Source organism: Scardinius erythrophthalmus, assembly GCF_964197995.2.
Source record: "Scardinius erythrophthalmus genome assembly, chromosome: 14".
NCBI classification, from domain to species: Eukaryota; Metazoa; Chordata; class Actinopteri; order Cypriniformes; family Leuciscidae; genus Scardinius; species Scardinius erythrophthalmus.
The window spans coordinates 15540206-15560502 of NC_138234.1; the positions used below are offsets into that span (position 1 = coordinate 15540206).

Below are 20297 nucleotides of genomic sequence, written 5' to 3' on the forward strand. Positions count from 1 at the left end.
AATAAAAGTAATCATTTCAGACTTTTTTCATTTTAATTCAAGTTGGTTGAATTTCCATTCTGAAGGTTTTTGAATCCTGAAGGAGAGAAAGTCTGTCAGAATTTGACTCGTGTTCTGAGTGAAAACCTGTTACTCCTGAGAGAGCTGAATCTAAATGAATGTCAACTGGGACACTCAGGATTGAAGAAACTTGTTCCTGTTCTGGAGGATAAACACTGTAAACTCAACAAACTGATGCAAGTTGTATCGTTGTTATTATGACAAGTTCAAGTGCTTTTATACCTGTTTTTTATTTATTATTTGAAAAGAGTGCTGAATGAATTGCTATATGTTTCTTTTGCATCACCATTATCAATTGTCACTAAAAGTAGTATCTAACACATCTTTACTTAGGTAATACTGACTGACACTTAGTTTTCTCTTTATACAGTCTGAATAACACCCATATAACAGAAGAAGATTGTAATGCTTTAGCTACAGCTTTAAATTTAAATCCTTCAAATCTGAAAGAGCTGGATCTAAGTCGGAGTATTCTCAGAGATTCAGGAATCAAGATCATCTCGTCTCTGTTTGCAAATGTAGAGAGCAGACTGGTAAAGCTGAAGTAAGTAAGTCTAAATGTGTAATACAAAGGTACAATACTGAATAAAAAATATTTATTAAAATTTCATATTGATGTATAAAAGCAGTAGCAAAGCTATTAGTTGTGTAATTGTTTGTATAACTTAGATTTTGATATTACAGTGTTCTCTTTGTTAGAGTTTCAAGTACGTAGCCCTGAAACCCTATTGTAATTGTTCAAATTTACAAGGATCAGCATTCTCACCTAAAAGTGATCGGGCAGACCAAACTGTAAGTTGTAGAGACTTGAAACTTTGAGGGATGGAAGTACTTCCATTGTCTACAACATCACCAAGGATCACCCCAATTGGCCTGATGGTGCCGCTACAGCGATCAAAAATACATAATGGTTCATAACTCCCAAACTGTCAGTCACAGACACAAGAGTATTATATCATTGAAATCCTTGGGTCAAGAGGAACCTCATCCAAATGTTTTTGTATTTTGGGTTATATGGAAAAACCTACTTTTGCAAACTAGTCCGAGGATTTTTGCCCGATTGCAACCAAACCAGTTCAGAAAGATTCTGACTGACAATAATTGGCTTTCCCTCTTAAACGGAATGAGATAATTCCACCAAACTCAGTACACCCATGTACGGTCTCAGTCTGTGGTCACGAGAAAAAGGACGTGGTGGGCGATCGAAACGAAACTCGCTGGGCCTGTTTAACTCGCGCTCCTAGAGGCCTGTGAGAAATTCAAAAGAAATTTGCTTCTAGGACCACCGCTGTCAATCAAATCTTTCATTAAATATAGGAAATTATTTCAAAAACCTACTTTCGTTTACTAGCCCTAGATTTTTGGCTCAACCTCGATAACTGAAAAAGCTCAAACATATTATTTCCTTAGTAAATGGCCTGTTTTTGCTGTGAATGGTCTTTTCCTCTATGATCTAGGTTGTTACAGGCTTGCCAAATAAAATATAATATATTTTTTAGCTATATTTTTCACATTGTTTCTACAGGTTTAATCACATCTGTATTACTGAAGAAGGTTGTGCTGCTTTGGCGTCTGCTTTTAACTCAAACCCTTCAAACCTCAAAGAGCTGGATCTGAGTGGGAATAAAATAGGAGACTCTGGAGTAACACAAGTCTCCACTCTACTGGGAAATTCACAGTGCGCACTGCAGATACTCAGGTCTGAATTCAGTTCATGTAAACATGAATCAATAATATTGAAGCCTAAAGCTGGCCGGTAAAAAAGTTTAAAATGTTGGCAAACATGCTATTTGGCAGGTACTGTAGTCAGCAGTGAATGCATTGGTGCACAATATGCATAGAAACATTATACAACTATTGAAAAACATTCATCTTTTTGAGGTGCTGGACATTATAAATGTCTTAATGGTGTAATGCTGATAATTAATTTTTTTTTAATTAAATGAGTAATTGATTACAGTTTTATTATTTAGACTTTCAGACTGCAGTATCACAGAAGTAGGTTATAAAGCTCTGGCTTCAGATCTAAGATCAAACCCTTCACACCTGATAGAGCTGGATCTCAGAGGAAATGATCCTGGACAATCAGGAGTGAAGGAGCTCAATGATTTACTACAGGATCAGAACTGTCAACTGAAGACACTGAGGTGAGATTTGATGAAGTAACAGAAAAGATATATGCAAGTGAATTGTTTATAGAAATATTATTTAACTAATACTGTCTGTGGGATCAAAATAAATTCAAGAAAAAACATTTTACACTTTTTTTTCCCATCATAATCGGATGCTGTTTTTCATTACGCAAAGTTAATTCATCTTCCCCTCTGCAGGTTTTTGGGTCCTGCTGCAGATGAAGCCTGTCAGTATCTGACTGGAATTGTGGGTAAAAACCCATTACTCCTGAGAGAGCTGAATCTGAGTGGACATACACTAGAAGACTCAAATGTGAAGAAGCTCGCTGCTCTACTGCAGGATAGACACTGTAAACTCAACATACTTCAGTGAGTATTTTATATTGTTATATACACTGCAAAGTAATCAATTTCAGAGTCTAATTGAATACTATTGAATTGCTGTTCTTTAAAGTTTTGGGGGGCTATTAAATAAACCATCATATTGATTTATCTCTCTGTTATTGAGGCTGAAATAAACTGAAGAATGCTTCCTGTCTTTGTTTTCTTTCTCTTCAGGCTGAATAATAACAGTATTACAGCTGAAGGTTGTTCTGCTCTGACTTCAGCGTTTAATTTAAACCCTTCAAACCTGATAGAGCTGGATCTGAGTGGAAATAAACTAGGAAATTCAGGAATAATGAGTATCTGTCCTCTGTTGGAAAATACACAATGCAGATTGGAGAAACTCAAGTGTGTATTTTTATTCATCAACATTTCTGAATGTTAATATACATTTGTAAATGTCCCTTTTATCAGATTAACTGAAAATGAAAAGTACTGTGGCTTAAATGTTATATTTATTCTTTTCAGCTCAGTTTCACTATTTGGATAGTTTGACTTTTCACATGTCACTTATTTTAAAAATCATAATCAATTATGTAACTGAATAAACTATGTAAATGTGGTTTAGTTCATGTTGTTGTAAGTTGTTTTTCAGAATGTATTTATAAGCCCACAACTAATCTCTGTCCAAACTTATTTTTGTTTTCTAGACTTTCAGACTGCAGTTTCACAGAAGAAGGTTATAAAGCTCTGGCTTCAGCTCTGAGATCAAACCCTTCACTCCTGATAGAGCTGGATCTCACAGGAAATGATCCTGGACAATCAGGAGTGAAGGAGCTCAATGATTTACTACAGGATCAGAACTGTCAACTGAAGACACTGAGGTGAGATGTGATGAAATAATACAACAAACAGTATATGCAGCCAAATTATTTATAGAAATATTATTTCAATAATACAATAAGCTAAATAATATGTTGTTACATCAAAGTTTACGCATGATTCCAAGACTAAAATCATGTAAAATGGATTTTGTCATAACACCAAGTTTAGTTGAGAATTTAACTGAGTCCTGCTTCATCTTCTCTTCTGCAGGTTTTTGGGTCCTGCTGCAGAGGAAGCCTGTCAGTATGTGAGAGGAATTGTGGGTAAAAGCCCGTTACTCCTGAGAGAGCTGGATCTGAGTGGACATGAACTAGGAGACACACGAGTGAATCAGATCGCTGCTCTACTGCAGGATAAACACTGTAAACTCAACACACTGATGTGAGTATTTCACATGGTTAAAAATAGTATTTCAGTTCATTTAATAGTAATGTTACAGTAGTTGGTAATATTATTTCCTCATTTGATTGAGTCAGGGGCGATTGACAGACACAACAATAAATTGATTTTAATAAATATTTCAGTTTTTGACTGTTTGACTTTTGACTAACCAAAACAATAACCAATAATCCCTCCCCCCCCCAAATATTTATAGCCTAAAACATGTATACAAATCATTATAGAAGGAAGAGATGTAGTGTTTTCTCTGCACTTATATAGTTATTAATGCCAAGTTTAATAATAGTTTTTTAAGGCTTATTTGTGTTTTTCTAAGTTAAAGAAATATAAAGAATTTTCCCTCCTCCTCAATCTACCTGTCTCTAGATTGTATAAATGCTCCTTTAGTCTTTTCAGTATAAAAATTTACCAGCTCTGATTGAAGAAAGTGAAGTTATTTCTGCTCTCTATCCCTAAGGATGTCTTTATTACCAAAATAATTTAGTCTTGATAAAATGATCTGTCTTAATTTTCTAGCATTTACAAATTTGATTAATTGCCTATTAATAAATTAAATCTATTAATGCTAAATTTAACCCATTCCTATTCACCAACTGAAGTTAATTCAGACATAGTTTTAACATTCATTAACAAAACAAAAAATGATTCACATTTTAAGAGATCATTGTTAAACCTCCAATGAGTTCTGGTAGACGGTGAGCTCCCATTGCTCCCAAGAGAGAGTGAAATAGCACTGTGATCAGTTAAAGGAGACATATCATGCAAAATTCTCTTTTACATTGTGTTTGAACATAAATGTGTGTTGGCAAACAGGCAAATAGGGGCTTTTAAAACATCCTATAATAAATAATCTGTGGGGTATTTTGATTTAAAACTTCACAAACACAGTCTGGGGACATCTAAGATTTATATTACATTTTGTAAAAAAAAAAAAGTGGTATAATTGGTACCCTTTAAAACTGAATGAGAAGTGTTACAGTCAAATGAGGAAGAAAGAAGATTACTAGATATCAGCCAAAAATTCAATCTAGAACGTTGAATGTGCCCTGAAAAGGACCTCCATGCAAATAGGTTTTTATGTGGGTTCTTTACATGTCAAGCATCAATCAGATCAAGAAACTGGGATATATTAGAAATCAGGGAATCCTGACATTCATCTGGAGCGGCATTAAAATCCCCTCCCATGATAATTTTTGTCTGAAAAATATGTGTTCTTCCAGTCATCATTTTAGGTAGCCATATTCTGAAAAAAAAAAAAACTTATTAGCAGTCTGCCGACCTTGTTAGTGTAACCAACATTAATCAAGACGCAATTACATCCATTTGATTCAAGAACCACGATAATCCAGTGACCCTCATTATCGCCTGAACTTGCAACAATTTTGCTGTCCATCCGTTTAAACAAAAGAAAACTTCTGCTGAGTGAGAAGTTCCAGAATAAAGAGAGAATAAAGCCTCTCCACCCCATTGTGACAATACCACATCTACATCAGTTGAATGAGTCTCTTGAAGAAAGAAACAATTAACTTTTACTTGATTTGAGAAAAAGTGCCTTAGGTTTAACATACACATAATACCTCGAACATTTAAAGATAACAGAGAAAAAGACTTGAGCTGAGTGGTGTTGTGTATATTGATTTATATCTGTCTGTTAACTTGAAAAAGAAGGGTGAGATCTGATATTTATCACTTTATCACAATTTTAAGAGATCTTAGTGCTTTAAGATATCTACTTATTGTTGATTCTGCTTTCACCTTGCCAACTTTGTCCCAACCAAACCCTTCCTGTAGTTGTTTATCCCCCGATTTCACTAGGCTTAACTACTAAAATGTATGTTTGAGTTGTTTTAACTGAAAGCAACTTGCACTGAAATATCCTAAAATATGTCAGTGCCATTGTTTTGTTTCAAGATGCACAGCACTAATGTTTTTTCCTAATGCACATTTATAAAAGCTGTTTAGACATTCTAATTTAACCCAAGCGTACTCTTGGTTTAATCAAAGCCCTGACTGTAAAACCAGACCTATGAGTTTTACACTACTGTGAAGATGTTTTAGACACATTTTGTTAGATTCCTCCTTACAAAACTGTTTCAGCTAGAGTGAAATATGTAGGCTTTCCAGCATGAACTGGACATTTCAGGTCTTGCCATTTCAGTGGGGATTATATGTGAACTTTTAGGACATTTAAAAACATGGTGCTTGAACGTACTCGGTTACTAACGTAACCTCGGTTCTCTCTAGAAGAGGGAACGAGTACTGCGTTTTATTCAAAACGCTACGGGAAAAGTCTCTTTTCACGAAACACTGAAGCAAAAAATTATCCTTTAATTTTCATATATGTAAAACGCGTTGCGGCAGCAGCAGTCAGCTATGGCGAGACGGCTTGCTCGCTCATTGGCTGCTCTGCGGCAACTGCTTAAGCCTATCGAGCGAGGCCTGAGATGACATCAGGCCAATGAGGGCGCTTCGCGCCCTCCTCGCCACTTCCCGCCGAAACGGGCGTGGCTTACCTCTATAAAAGGAGCTCGAGAAGGCTGACTCACTTGATTTTGATCGCCGAAGCGAACCAGAGTGAACCGTACGCACGGCAGAGAACGCAGTACTCGTTCCCTCTTCTAGAGAGAACCGAGGTTACGTTAGTAACCGAGTACGTTCTCTTACGAGAGTCCTCTCGTACTGCGTTTTATTCAAAACGCTACGGGAACCCCTTGCAAAACGCCGTGCGTGCTGGGATAAAAAAACACTGATCACCGGAAGCTATTTCAGGCACACAGTGCATAATCACCAGATTGACTCACACAGAGTCAGGGAATAAGGGTGGGAGCCTTAATTCCCTAAACTGTAGCGTCGTAGAATAGACATGTCCACAGACGCAAGTATAACATCACATAGACAGGGTAGGGAACCTGAACTAATGCGGAAAATGTGGGTCTTACACAGTTCTGCCCAAGATAGTCGGTAGCGCATTGCGCATGAGTTTCAGCGGTCTGACTAGACGGCTGAACAGATTACACCGACAAAAGCTTAGCCTGCAAGGCGGGAACCTCTAGGTTATAAAACCTGATAAATGTAGACGGCGAGGCCCAGCCTGCCGCCGTACATATATCCTGTAGGGAAATCCCGCTGGACCAAGCCCACGAAGAAGCAACGCTTCTCGTAGAGTGCGCTCTGACTCCCAACGGGCATGGAATGCCCTTGGCAGTATAAGCCAGCGCTATGGCGTCAACTATCCATCTGGATAGACTTTGTTTCGAAACAGCCATTCCTTCGGAACGTCCACTGAACGAGACAAAGAGCTGCTCTGTCTGTCTGAAGACAGCAGAGCGGGACATATAAGCTCTTAAAGCCCTAACAGGGCAAAGAAAACTCGAGTCCCCTTCCTCACTCGATGCCGGCAGGGCAGCCAGGGAAATGACCTGAGCCCGAAAGGGCGTGTTGAGGGATTTCGGCACGTAGCCGTGCTTAGGTTTGAGTATGACTTTAGAGTCATTAGGACCAAACTCCAAGCACGCCGGGCTCACAGAGAGCGCGTGCAGGTCGCCTATGCGCTTCACTGAAGCGAGAGCCATCAAAAACACTGTTTGAAAGACAAATGTTTGAGGCTAATAGACTGGATAGGCTCGAAAGGGGCACCTTTCATGGCCACCAGGACCGTAGAAAGGTCCCACAAAGGAACTGAAGGAGGTCTGGGCGGATTCAGTCTCCTAGCTCCCCTGAGGAAGCGGATGACTAAATCATTCCTTCCCAGTGACTGACCCAGCGCTGAACCAAAGAACGCTGAAATAGCCGCCACATACACTTTGAGCGTGGAAGGGGATCTGCCCTTATCCAACAGCTCTTGTAGAAAGGAGAGAACCTCCGCTACCTCACATTCGAGGGGTGAAATGCTCCGAGCTGTACACCAGCCGGAGAAAACAGACCACTTCGAAGCATAAAGCCGCCGTGTCGACGGCGCTCTAGCCTGAGTGATGGTATTCACGACTCCCTCTGTGAGACCAACGGGTATCTGTTGAGCACCCACACATGAAGGGACCACAGTTCCGGGTGTGGGTGCCAAATCGAGCCCCCGGCCTGCGAGAGGAGATCTCTCCTCAACGGCAGTGGCCATGGATCGATATCTGCCAACTGCATCAGAACTGGGAACCATATCTGGTTCTCCCAGAACGGAGCTACAAGCAGGACTGGGCATTTCGTTTCCCTGACCCGTTCCAGCACCTGTGGCAGGAGGGAGACGGGGGAAAAAGCATATAACGGGCAGCGTGGCCACCTTCGGGACAGCGCGCTGTCGGTCTTTGAAAAGAACGCGGGGCAGTGCGCGTTTTCGCGGGACGCGTAAAGGTCCACCTCCGCTCTGCCGAATCTCTCCCACAACAACCGGACTGTTTGTGGGTGTAGAGACCATTCGCCCGGGGGAACATTGTTCCTGGACAGTCTGTCTGGGCCCACATTCTGAAGCCCAGGTACATGCACTGCTCTCAGCGAGCGTAAGTTGTGCTGAGCCCATAATAGTAGGCGTTTCGCCAGCCTGTACAGGGATATGGATTTCAGACCGCCCTGGCGATTTATGTAGGACACCACAGCCATGTTGTCCGAACGGACTATGACGTGTTCGTCCTTGATGTGGGGACAAAAACGCGTCATCGCGTTGTGCACTGCCAGCATTTCTAGGCAGTTTATGTGTTGGAGCTTTTCTCGTTCCGACCACAGGCCGAAGAACGGTCTGCCCCCGAGCAGAGCTCCCCATCCCGAGGTGGATGCGTCTGTCGACACCATCCTCACTCTCGAGGAAGTCCCCAGGCTTACACCTGATTGGTACCAGTCGTCCGCCGTCCAAGGCGCCAGGGCTGAAACACAGCTCTGATCGACCTTGAGGCGTAATCGACCGGTCGCCCACGCTCTGCGCGGTACCCGCGTTTTCAACCAGAACTGCAGCGGGCGCATGCGGAGCAGGCCCAGCCGGAGAACTGACGATGCTGAAGCCATGAGACCCAGCATCTTTTGAAACTTCCTGAGCGGGGTGACAGCGCCGCGGCGGAAAGACCTCGCCGCGCGCTGAATGTTCAACACGCGCTGTGGTGACAGCCGCGCTGTCATAGACTGTGAGTCCAGAACGACGCCCAGAAACAAAATCGTTTGACTGGGGTTCAATGAACTCTTTGTCCAGTTGACTGATACCAAGATTCTCGAGGTGATCGAGTAAAATGGTTCTGTGCTCCACGAGCTGTGATCGTGATTGAGCTAGGATCAACCAGTCGTCCAAATAGTTCAGCACTCGCATGCCTCTGAGTCTGAGAGGAGCGAGCGCTGCGTCCATGCATTTCGTAAATGTACGAGGTGCTAGGGACAAGCCGAATGGCAGGACTGTATACTGGTATGTCTGACCCCCGAAGGCGAATCTCAAGTATCGCCTGTGGTGTGACGCTATCTGTATTTGAAAATACGCGTCCTTCAGACCTATCGACATGAACCAGTCTTCTCGGCGAACATGCGCGAGAATTTTGCTGGTTGTGAGCATTTTGAAACTGTGTTTCACTAATACTCTGTTCAGCCGTCTTAGATCCAGTATGGGTCTGATACCGCCGTCCTTTTTGGGGACTAGAAAGTATCTGCTGTATAGTCCCCCTTCGCTTAGAGCTGGGGGAACGCGCTCTATCGCCCCTTTGCTTATCAGTTTTGATATTTCGGCTCGAAGTAGGTGAGCTACTTCCAACGAAACCGAAGTTTCGACGCGCGCTGTGAAGCGGGGAGGGCGTCGACAAAACTGTAGCGAGAAGCCTCTCTTTATAATGCCTAGCACCCAGTCCGAAACCCCTGGGAGCGCTGCCCATGCTTCTGCATGGCTGGCTAGGGGCTGGATACGGAGCGCGCTCTGATCGCCGTGCGACAGAGGCGCTTCGGGGGATACAACAGGCATTATGCCTGTGGCATTTGAGGCGGGGCGCGCGCTTAATACAGCGGGCGGAACGCTCGTCCTCGACCTTACTACAGTGCTTAGCTGAGTGAGGAAGGACTGAGAAAGTCTCATAGGACTCATGTGAGCGAGTAGATGTGGGCTGGGAGCGGGCACATTTACTGCTTTGGGCGCGGTGTCTGCCTGAGCAGAGCGCGCGCTCACAGGTCTCGTTTTTACAGAGAGCCTGTGATCTGTTAGACATAGTGTTCGTGGGCACTGGGAAGCGGGCACTCTCACTATGTTGGAAGCACAATCGACCTGAGTCGATTTTATGTGCGCGAGCCCTAAGTGTAGGGCTGTGCTTATGTGTTGTGATGGGCACTGAGGAGTGGGCATCGAGACTACATTTATAGCACCATCGGCCGTAGCCGGGCAGAATGCCTGCGCTCGACCCCGCTGCGGTGTTTAACCGAGCAAGGGAGGGCTGGGCGAGTCCCGTAGGACATGTAATGACCGTTAGTAAGTGTGGGCGCGGGAGAGCGGGCACAATTACTGCAATGAGTGCACTGTCTGCCTGAGCAGTGTGAATGCACAGGTTTCGTCTTTACAGAAACCACAAGGCATGCAGAACATAGTGTTTGTGGGCACAACCGTAGAAACGGTGTTCGGTTGCAGGCAAGCGGGTACTACGCACTCGCTGTCTGCAAAATGCATCTCTGCAGTCGCCTTCAGGGGACTGACAGAGTGAAGCATTGGCGGCAAAGGCGGCGTCAACATGTATTATTCGGCGTTTGCTGGCAGGCAAGCGTGCTATAACAGACTCACTTGCTGCAATAATATTTTCAGTCGCCGAACAGGGAACTGAGAAATATGAGAGAAAAGAGGTGAGACCGACCAACGGTGGGACTGAGAACACTCTTTTCTCCTTCGCCGGTGAATGACGCGCGCGGAGGCAGGGTAGCTTTTTTTGTAACGTAAAGAAAAACTAATCCCGCCGTCCGCTTCCAGGAAGGGCAGCCTCGGAAGGATGCCTGGCGAGTCCTCAGAGTCACCGTAGGCAATTGGCTCGGAGTGAGGGCATTTCGCCGTCAGCGAGCGCGAGCGCTGCATGAGAAGGCGTCTTGAAAAAGACGCAGCTCTTTTAGGGGTGAGTGTTGCAGCGAACACACACACACACACACACAGAAAACAGAGCAATATAGCAATAAAGGATATAGGCGTCGGAAAGCGCAGCAGGTACGGCTGTAGAAGGCGGCGTTGGCCAGCGGCTTCGAGGGCTCGTCCCGCTGAAGTGCTTGCTTCGAACGACGCTTGCTTCCGTGATCCAGCGATGCGTGCGCTTCGCTGAAGAGATTAAAATCAAGTGAGTCAGCCTTCTCGAGCTCCTTTTATAGAGGTAAGCCACGCCCGTTTCGGCGGGAAGTGGCGAGGAGGGCGCGAAGCGCCCTCATTGGCCTGATGTCATCTCAGGCCTCGCTCGATAGGCTTAAGCAGTTGCCGCAGAGCAGCCAATGAGCGAGCAAGCCGTCTCGCCATAGCTGTCTGCTGCTGCCGCAACGCGTTTTACATATATGAAAATTAAAGGATAATTTTTTGCTTCAGTGTTTCGTGAAAAGAGACTTTTCCCGTAGCGTTTTGAATAAAACGCAGTACGAGAGGACTCTCGTAAGAGAACATTGTAGACCATTCAGATCAAAAACTTTCACACCTGTGAAATATAGTTGAAATATAATTTTATATAATTGAAACATTGAAAGTTATGTTGATATCTTCTTTGCAGCCTTTTGTTTGGCTGCATTTCCAGTTGTCTCTTTTTGTTTTGCAACTGACTATAATTTTTGTTGTACAAGGAACAAAATATAATTCAGTTTATTTAATATAATTTATTTTGTTCAGGTACATTCTAGAATAACTGATTAATTAGCTGAATGTTACATTGTCTTTTGTTCTAGACTCTCAGACTGCAGTATCACAGAAGAAGGTTATAAAGCTCTGGCTTCAGCTCTGAGATCAAACCCTTCACACCTGATAGAGCTGGATCTCAGAGGAAATGATCCTGGACAATCAGGAGTGAAGGAGCTCAATGATTTACTACAGGATCAGAACTGTCAACTGAAGACACTGAGGTGAGATGTGATGAAATAATACAACAAACAGTATATGCAGCCAAATTATTTATAGAAATATTATTTCAATAATACAATAAGCTAAATAATATGTTGTTACATCAAAGAAATCAGAGTGATTTCAAGACAAATATCATGTAAAATGGATTTTGTCATTACACCAAGTTTAGTTGAGAATTTAACTGAATCCTGCTTCATCTTCTCTTCTGCAGGTTTTTGGGTCCTGCTGCAGATGAAGCCTGTCAGTATGTGACTGGACTTGTGGGTAAAAGCCCGTTACTCCTGAGAGAGCTGAATCTGAGTGGACATGAACTAGGAGACACAGGAGTGAATCAGATCGCTGCTCTACTGCAGGATAAACACTGTAAAATCAACACACTGAAGTGAGTATTTCACATGGTTAAATAGTATTTTAGTACCTTTAATAGTAATGTTACAGTAGTTGGTAATATTATTTCCTCATTTGATTCAGTCAGAGGCGATTTTTCCTTGGCAGACACAAAACCACAATAAATTGATTTTAATAATTATTTCAGTTTTTGACTGTTGAAGGAAACACATTAGATTATTCAGATAGATTTTTTCTTTTCTTTTTTTCAGTCAATATGTGTAGTGATTTTCAAATGACAAACTAATCCTACCTACCATGGCACTTTGATTTAGAAAATTCCATCAAACTGATAAGTTTTAGCTTAAATAAAGATAAAATACATTATTATCCTATGTAAACAAATAATTGTTAACTAGGCTATTACTTTATTGCAGTTATGTTATCAATGCATGTGTGGATGATACCACACACAAAAAACAACAACTATTTTGCATAAACAAACTGTTACGTCCCTTTTTGATTTAGATAGGGGTAAGGGAGTATAACATTTAAATAAAGATGTATGTATAATTTAATATTAGGACCGGGCAATAAAAGGAAAAAGATCAACTCAAAAACTCTGCTCTAAAGTATTTATTTTTACAGAACCCAAAAGTGAAAGAATGAAGAGAAAATAATATTTACAATATTTACAAACAATGAGAGGAGCAACAAGACAAATAACAATACTAAACAAAAACAAACGAAGGTGGGAAGGCGAGCTTGAGAAATGCCAAATAAAATAAATAAAACAGATCAAACTAGCTATAAGATCTAACTACCAAACGAAAAATGTAGAAAAGAAAAGTCTTCGGCGTCAAGACGCCCTAACAAAACTACACTAACTGCAATATAACAAAAATTACAGGGTGTGGCACTCTCCTAAACCTAGTGTGTCTAATACAATTTAAAATGTCCTACGTGGTGCACAATGTATGTCGCGCGACTTATTAACCTGCTCCCTCCTTCCCAGCCTCACATGCACCGTGATGACTAAACAAGGATGAACAGTATAACAAACAAAAACACTTCTCAACCACTATACGACAGTTGATTAATTCACACGATAGACACACAGAAATCAGCAACAGCGAGCCAAACAAAGACAAATGCCAAAGTGAGCAAAAAGCTGGGGACGTGGAAGAGATACGGGTATTTGAGGTGGTGTAATGTCATTGGATGGGTGAACCGGGACGTCATCATCCTTCAGGAAAACTGACAGACTGTAGATTGATCCAATGAACATCTGAAACACACACACAACAACAATAAACTACCCACATATCCCTATTGCAACACTCTAAAATACGTACACATACGTAAAACAAACAAACAAATAAATAAATCTCATGAGAGCGCATGCCCTGCTAAACGGTTGACACTTCAACTCTCCCCAATGTTCAAACCAAAACTACGCCCTTGGACATGACCTCCAAAAAATAAATAAAAACAAAACAACTAACTAACTTTGTTTTATTCCCTGAGCGGGAATAAAACAAAACTAAACAAAATGAGTGGGCCATCATAGATCGGAGTCACTTTCTTTTCTCTTTCTGTCTTCAGTCTGTGGAGTTGCAATATTACAGAGAAACAGTGTCTCATCCTGACTTCAGCTCTGAAATCAAACCCATCACACCTGAGAGAGCTGGACCTCAGTATAAATGAAATAAGAAACACAGGAGTGAATCACTTATGTGACGTACTGAAGGATTCACACTGTAAACTGGAGAGATTGAGGTCAGTAACATTCACATACATCAATCATAATTCTTAAAATCACTTCTACAGTTTAAATCAAGACACTGAGTTCACAGTTTTGGTGAAATCCTCTCTGCTCTCAAATTTATAAAAACTTGCCATCTCTTCTTTGGACACTGGTATAGTCACATTTACCTTACATATCTACTATTTAAAACATTTTTTTTACCTAATAACTTATTTAAACTTCATAATGAAATTCAAGATGAAAATGTGTGTAATAGGCCTATATATCACAAACAAAACAAAACAACTTGAATTATTTTGATTATAACTCAAACTCTCCCGTCATCTTTCTTTAAAATGAATCACGAGGCCTTTTCACTCTGGGTCACATGACCATAAATTATAAAATGACTCCCTTGAAGTGACCATAAAGCTGAGTTCACACTGCATGATTTTAGACCAGATTTGGCATGGTAAATATCTGGACCTGTCGGCGATTCAAAATCCTGCTGTGAGAAATGTGTTCTGACTGAAAACTACATCGACGATGACCGACAGCCAATGAGAGAGCAAGATACAGGGCAGCGGGAAGTTCGGGGAGGAGGTATAGACCAGGATATCAGCAAGCATGGCTTCGGTTCTGAAAAAGGCTCCTCTTCTGTCTATTTGGACCCAAGAAATGGAGGAAAGTTTAGTCGAGCTTAGACAGGAGCATCCATGTCTATTTGATGTTTCATCGGATCCCAAGCTTCTTACAGGCTACCATTTTTAATAACAATTCCAGTCTTCCGCCAGAGTTGTCAGTGATTCTTCCTATTGTACAGTCATTCAATGTGTAACCAAACCGATCCATCGTGCAGTGAACACAGCAGCAACTGAATGTTACCCCAGATAGTCGTGTAGTGTGAACAGTGAATCTGAACCACTTCATGCAGTGTGAACGCCGCAATCCATCACTAACATACTTGTGTAAAGGCCCTTCATGAAGGGATTTAGTTGTTCACTTTCGTTTTGAACGTCCCTACAGATCGTCGTGTCTCCTCTACCATTGAAGGGCGCAATAAAAATCAGTTTGGAATTTGTCCTTTATTTGTTTTGAAGATGCTATAACTTTGCAGAATGAAGATTTTCTTTTTCCCATTTCTCCAAATGTAGATTGGGCAGCTGTACAATGACAGATGAAGGTTGTTCTTCTGTGACTTCAGCTCTGAAATCAAACCCATCACACCTGAGAGAGCTGGACCTGAGCGGGAATAAACTAGGAGACTCTGGAGTGAAGAACCTCAGTGATCTACTGATGAACCCACAATGCAAGCTGGAGAAACTACAGTAAGTAACATTATGCTGTACAGCAGTTACTGTGAGATTACAGTTCACTGTTTATTTTAAGACAACAGGACTCAAGTAATAGTGTTTATAGCTCTGAGTCTGCACCTTCTGTTACACTTTATTTTAAATGTTTTTTTAACTAAGTAATAAATCCTAGTGTACCAGTATATATTATTTTTTTTCTCACAGCCTCATTTTCATCCACATAAAATTCTATATGGAGTCTATCCTGACTAAGGTCTATTGTGTTACTGTTGAAGAATTTGATACAATGTACTGATTGTGTAAATGTCGATCTGCAGAAATCTGCTGCTACGATAAAGAGTAAAGAAAACTGACAAAAGATATTGTTGAAAAATGATAGAGAAGAATCGACATCTTCCAGCACACAGAACTAGTGTGACAGCCTTAAAAACAGAGTAGCAGAAATTAAACTAGTGCCTGTTGTAGCTCTTCAGTTAGTATTTTCTCTTTCTGTCTTCAGTCTGTGGAGATGCAGTATTACAGAGGAACAGTGTCTCATCCTGACTTCAGCTCTGAAATCAAACCCATCACACCTGAGAGAGCTGGACCTGAGCGGGAATAAACTAGGAGACTCTGGAGTGAAAAACCTCAGTGATCTACTGATGAACCCACAATGCAAACTGGAGAAACTACAGTTAGTAACATTATACTGTGCAGCAGTTACTATGAGATTACAGTTCACTGTTTATTTTAAGACAACATGACTCAAGTAATAGTGTTTTTAACTCTGCACCTTCTGTTACACTTTATTTTAAATGTTTTTTAACTAAGAAATAAATCTTAGTGTACCAGTATATATTACAATTTTTCTCACAACCTCATTTTCATACACATAAAATTCAATATGGAGTCTAACCTGACTAAGGTCTATTGTGTTGAAGTTGAAGAATTTGATACAATGTATTGATTGTGTAAATGTAATTCTGATGAAATCTGCTGCTACGATAAAGAGTAAAGAAAACTGACAAAAGATATTGTTGAAAAATGATAGAGAAGAATCGACATGTTCCAGCACACAGAACTAGTGTGACAGCCTTAAAAACAGAGTATCAGAAATTAAACTAGTGTCTGATATAGAACTTCAGTTTGTCTTTTCTCTTTCTGTCTTCAGTCTGTGTGATTGCAGTATTACAGAGAAACAGTGTCTCATCTTGACTTCAGCTCTGAAATCAAACCCATCACACCTGAGAGAACTGAACCTGAGCGAGAATGAACTAGGAGACTCTGGAGTGAAAAACCTCAGTGATCTACTGATGAACCCACAATGCAAACTGGAGAAACTACAGTTAGTAACATTATACTGTACAGCAGTTACTGTGAGATTACAGTTCACTGTTTATTTTATTTTAAGACAACAAGTAATAGTGTTTATAGCTCTGCAGCTTCTGATTATTTTTTATTTTAAATGTATTTTAACTAGTAATAAATCTTAGTACACTGCTATATAAGTTTTTTTTTTTTTCTCAGAGCCTCATTTTCATCCACATAAAATTCAATATGTCGTCTAACCTGATTAAGGTCTATTGTGTTAAAGTTGAAGAATTTAATACAGTGTACTGATTGTGTAAATGTGGAAAAGACATCTGCTGCTACAATAAAGAATAAAGAAAAGAGACATAGAAGAAATAGAAGAAAAATGAAAGAGAATAAACATCTTCCAGCACACAGAACTATTGTGACAGTTGAAAACAGAGTATGGGAATTAAACTAGTGTCTGATGTAGAACTTCAGTTAGGTGGTTCACATTGATTTGAGTCATTGTCTTTTCTCTTTCTGTCTTCAGTCTGTCTGGATGCAGTATTACAGAGAAACAGTGTCTCATCCTGACTTCAGCTCTGAAATCAAACCCATCAAACCTGAGAGAGCTGGACCTCAGTGAGAATAAAATAGAAAACACAGGAGTGAATCACTTATGTAACGTACTGAAGGATTCACACTGTAAACTGGAGAGATTGAGGTCAGTAACATTCACATACATTAGTGGTCCATTTTGGATATTTTGTTTAATATTAATATTCCTGTAGTTCAGAATCACATGCTCATGAGACCCACATCAGTTCTTTGACTCTTCCCTTTTGCGGATCTGTGAAATCTAATAACACACACACACACACACACACACACACACACACACACACACACACACACACACACACACACACACACACACACACACACACACACACACACACACACACACACACACACACACACACACATGCACACGCACACCACAATAGTAAGTTGAGAAGTTTTGAAAGCCAAATAAATACATTTATACATCTGTAGCAATTTAGTATATTTCAAAACTCTTCCCATCTGTTTAGAGGTGCTTGAAGTGCTCTGTCTGGTTTAAAGATCAGGTGCTCAACACCCTGTCCCCGTATATGCAGACCTGGTTGTGATTTGTACCACCTGAGATGAAAACGATTAAAATAATCAAAATTTTTAAAGGAACACTCCGACTTTTTGGGACTTTAGCTTATTCACAGTATCCCCCAGAGTTAGATAAGTCCATACATACCTTTTTCATTTCTGTGTAAGTGTTATTTGACCAGAGGTGGAAAGAGTAATAAAATATTCTACTCAAGTAAAAGTACTATTACTACAATAAAATTTTACTTAAGTACAAGTAAAAGTACCGGTCGAAAAATCTACTCAAGTAAAAGTAAAAAGTAGCTCCTTTAAAATGTACTCAGAGTAAAAGTTACTGAGTTACTTTTTTAACAGCGGGGGTGGGTTGGGGAGTCCCCTGAGTAGTGTTGTAATGGTATGGGATTTTCACAGTATGATACCCGACTCAGAAATATAATGGTTTACGGTATTAAACAATTATTAAATATAAAAACTGTATTATTAAATTATGGTTATTATTATCATCAGTTAAAATGACAGTTAAATGGATGAAAACTGTTTTTTTGGAAACATTTGTTGTGTTTATTCAAATTTCAATAAAACATGTCTAATCATCTAATTTCAATAATTGATTATGAATTAGATTAAAGGAGTAGTTCACTTTAAAATGAAACTAGCCCATGATTTACTCACCCTCAAGCCTAATCTTCTTTCAAACAAATACAATCAGAGTTATATTAAGTCAAGTCACCTTCATTAATATAACACTTTTAACAATATAGACCGCCTCACAGCAGCTTTACAGTGATAATAGAAAATTAAAGTAGCAGAGAGTGTATTGGCTTTACAGCAGCTCTAGAATAAAGTTATTGTCCAGCTTAAGTTAGTTTTTGATTCATTCATTTTTGATTGATTCACTTCCGTTGCAAAGATCATTAGTTATTAACTGAAATCATTAGAAAACAGAAAACTTTAATGTGTTCTGGCCGTTCATTTGCACGACAACAGTGTTTGGAGCTCGAGATTGTAAACCTTGAAATAGGTTCCAAGGTGCAAGCTTTGAAATTTTTTGAAAAACGCTATCATCTCCGTGTAAACTTGAACGTGAATCTGTGAAAACGCTGACGGAGTGCACATGCGTATTATGTATTTAATCTATAGGTATGTGCATTTGAATGTGTGCATGCGAGTAGTCTTTCTTTACAAATTGACCTCACCAAATTACTTGTCTGGCCTGCATAATACAAAATGTTGTCGCTTCCGCGTAACCATGCGAACTGGAATCATTTTGATAATGTTTTATCTGTACAGAGGTGAAGGAAGCCTCTGATATTAATAAACACCCTGACGCTTCCTAGCTTGATAATGACTGTGGATTGCAACCATCAGTTTGAAGCTCGTAAAAGTGCATCCATCCATCATAAAAGTGCATCTATCCATCCATCCATCCATCATAAAAGTGATCCACACGGCAACGGGGGGTTAATAAAGGCCTTCTGAAACAAAACGTTGAGTTTGTGTAAGAAAGATATTCATATTTAAAACTTTATAAAGTAAAATAACTAGCTTCCGGCCAAACGATCATATGGATTCGACTTAAAACTAAAGCGCAAAGTTTTTCTCAAATAAAATGATGAAAATGCTCACTGGGCGTTCTCTCAGAGCAGCTCTGGAGATGTTCATGTTTTCATGTCCTCATGTTTGTGAGATGCTGAAAACACCATTAGCGCGTCGCGTACTTGAGTATGTAGTAGACGAAACGGCTCGTCTCATTCGCACTGATTCACACAGACACGCAGATTATACATTTATATAGCAGTCTCTTGTACTTTAATATACAGACCATGTCGCAATTTGATTTATTGTACAGCACTTTCATGTGTTTTACGTGACATCTGCGTTACAGTAAATTCCATTTTCATGATAATGAAACTCCGGGGTTCCCTCTGCATCACAGAAATCCTTCGACCTTAAATTATAAACGGGACATATCTTAATCTGCACGGAGGGATGGTGTTCCTGAACATGTTCTATGTGTTTCCTCCTTTTGCAGCCACTTTGTGTCCACAATTTTTGCAAACTGAATATGCTCGAGCCTCGGCTCGATGACAACGCATTAGTTTTTCTATATCCAAAGTATCCCCATACTTACCAGGGGTTCGCCTCACGTATATGTGTGTAAAGAGTCTTATCCGTCTCCATATTTTTTTGTGGTTTTTGCGTGTCTGTTCTCCCGCCCTTCAATCAATCAATGCTGCAGTTTCCGGAGTGCGATGTTTTACCCATAGTAGGCTATTTCATTTTTTTTTTTTTACTCAGTAACGGATATGATTTAAAATGTAGCGAATTACAATACTTTAAACAAAACATACTTAAGTAAAAGTAAAATTACAGATTTTAAAAACTACTTAAAAAAGTAGAAATACACAAAAAAACTACTCAATTACAGTAACGCGAGTAAATGTAATTCGTTACTTTCCACCTCTGTATTTGACGCACCCACCGCTAGCCTAGCTTAGCACAAAGACTGGATGTAAATGGATAATGGTAGCATACTAATCCCAATAAGTGACAAAATAATGCAAACATTTTCCTATTTACATGTTGTGATCTGTATAGTCACAGCGTGTACAAATAACAAGGCTTTAAGAGACAGAGACCATTTTTAATCGTATAAATACTGGGAACTATAT

At 40.3% G+C, this 20297-nt stretch overlaps 1 protein-coding gene across 1 annotated transcript in view; it reads left to right on the forward strand.

Annotated features, from left to right (window-relative positions):
• LOC308702146 (uncharacterized protein) overlaps positions 1-20297 on the forward strand; it is a 100167-nt gene that overhangs the window by 46546 nt on the left and 33324 nt on the right. Inside the window, exons 11-25 of the mRNA XM_081384813.1 lie at positions 66-236; positions 431-604; positions 1586-1759; positions 2034-2207; positions 2391-2561; positions 2751-2924; positions 3227-3400; positions 3612-3782; positions 11649-11822; positions 12035-12205; positions 13756-13929; positions 15052-15225; positions 15710-15883; positions 16361-16534; positions 17033-17206. Coding sequence (XP_081240939.1) covers positions 66-236; positions 431-604; positions 1586-1759; positions 2034-2207; positions 2391-2561; positions 2751-2924; positions 3227-3400; positions 3612-3782; positions 11649-11822; positions 12035-12205; positions 13756-13929; positions 15052-15225; positions 15710-15883; positions 16361-16534; positions 17033-17206 — 2598 coding nt within the window. The remainder of the gene's footprint in view (positions 1-65; positions 237-430; positions 605-1585; positions 1760-2033; positions 2208-2390; positions 2562-2750; positions 2925-3226; positions 3401-3611; positions 3783-11648; positions 11823-12034; positions 12206-13755; positions 13930-15051; positions 15226-15709; positions 15884-16360; positions 16535-17032; positions 17207-20297) is intronic.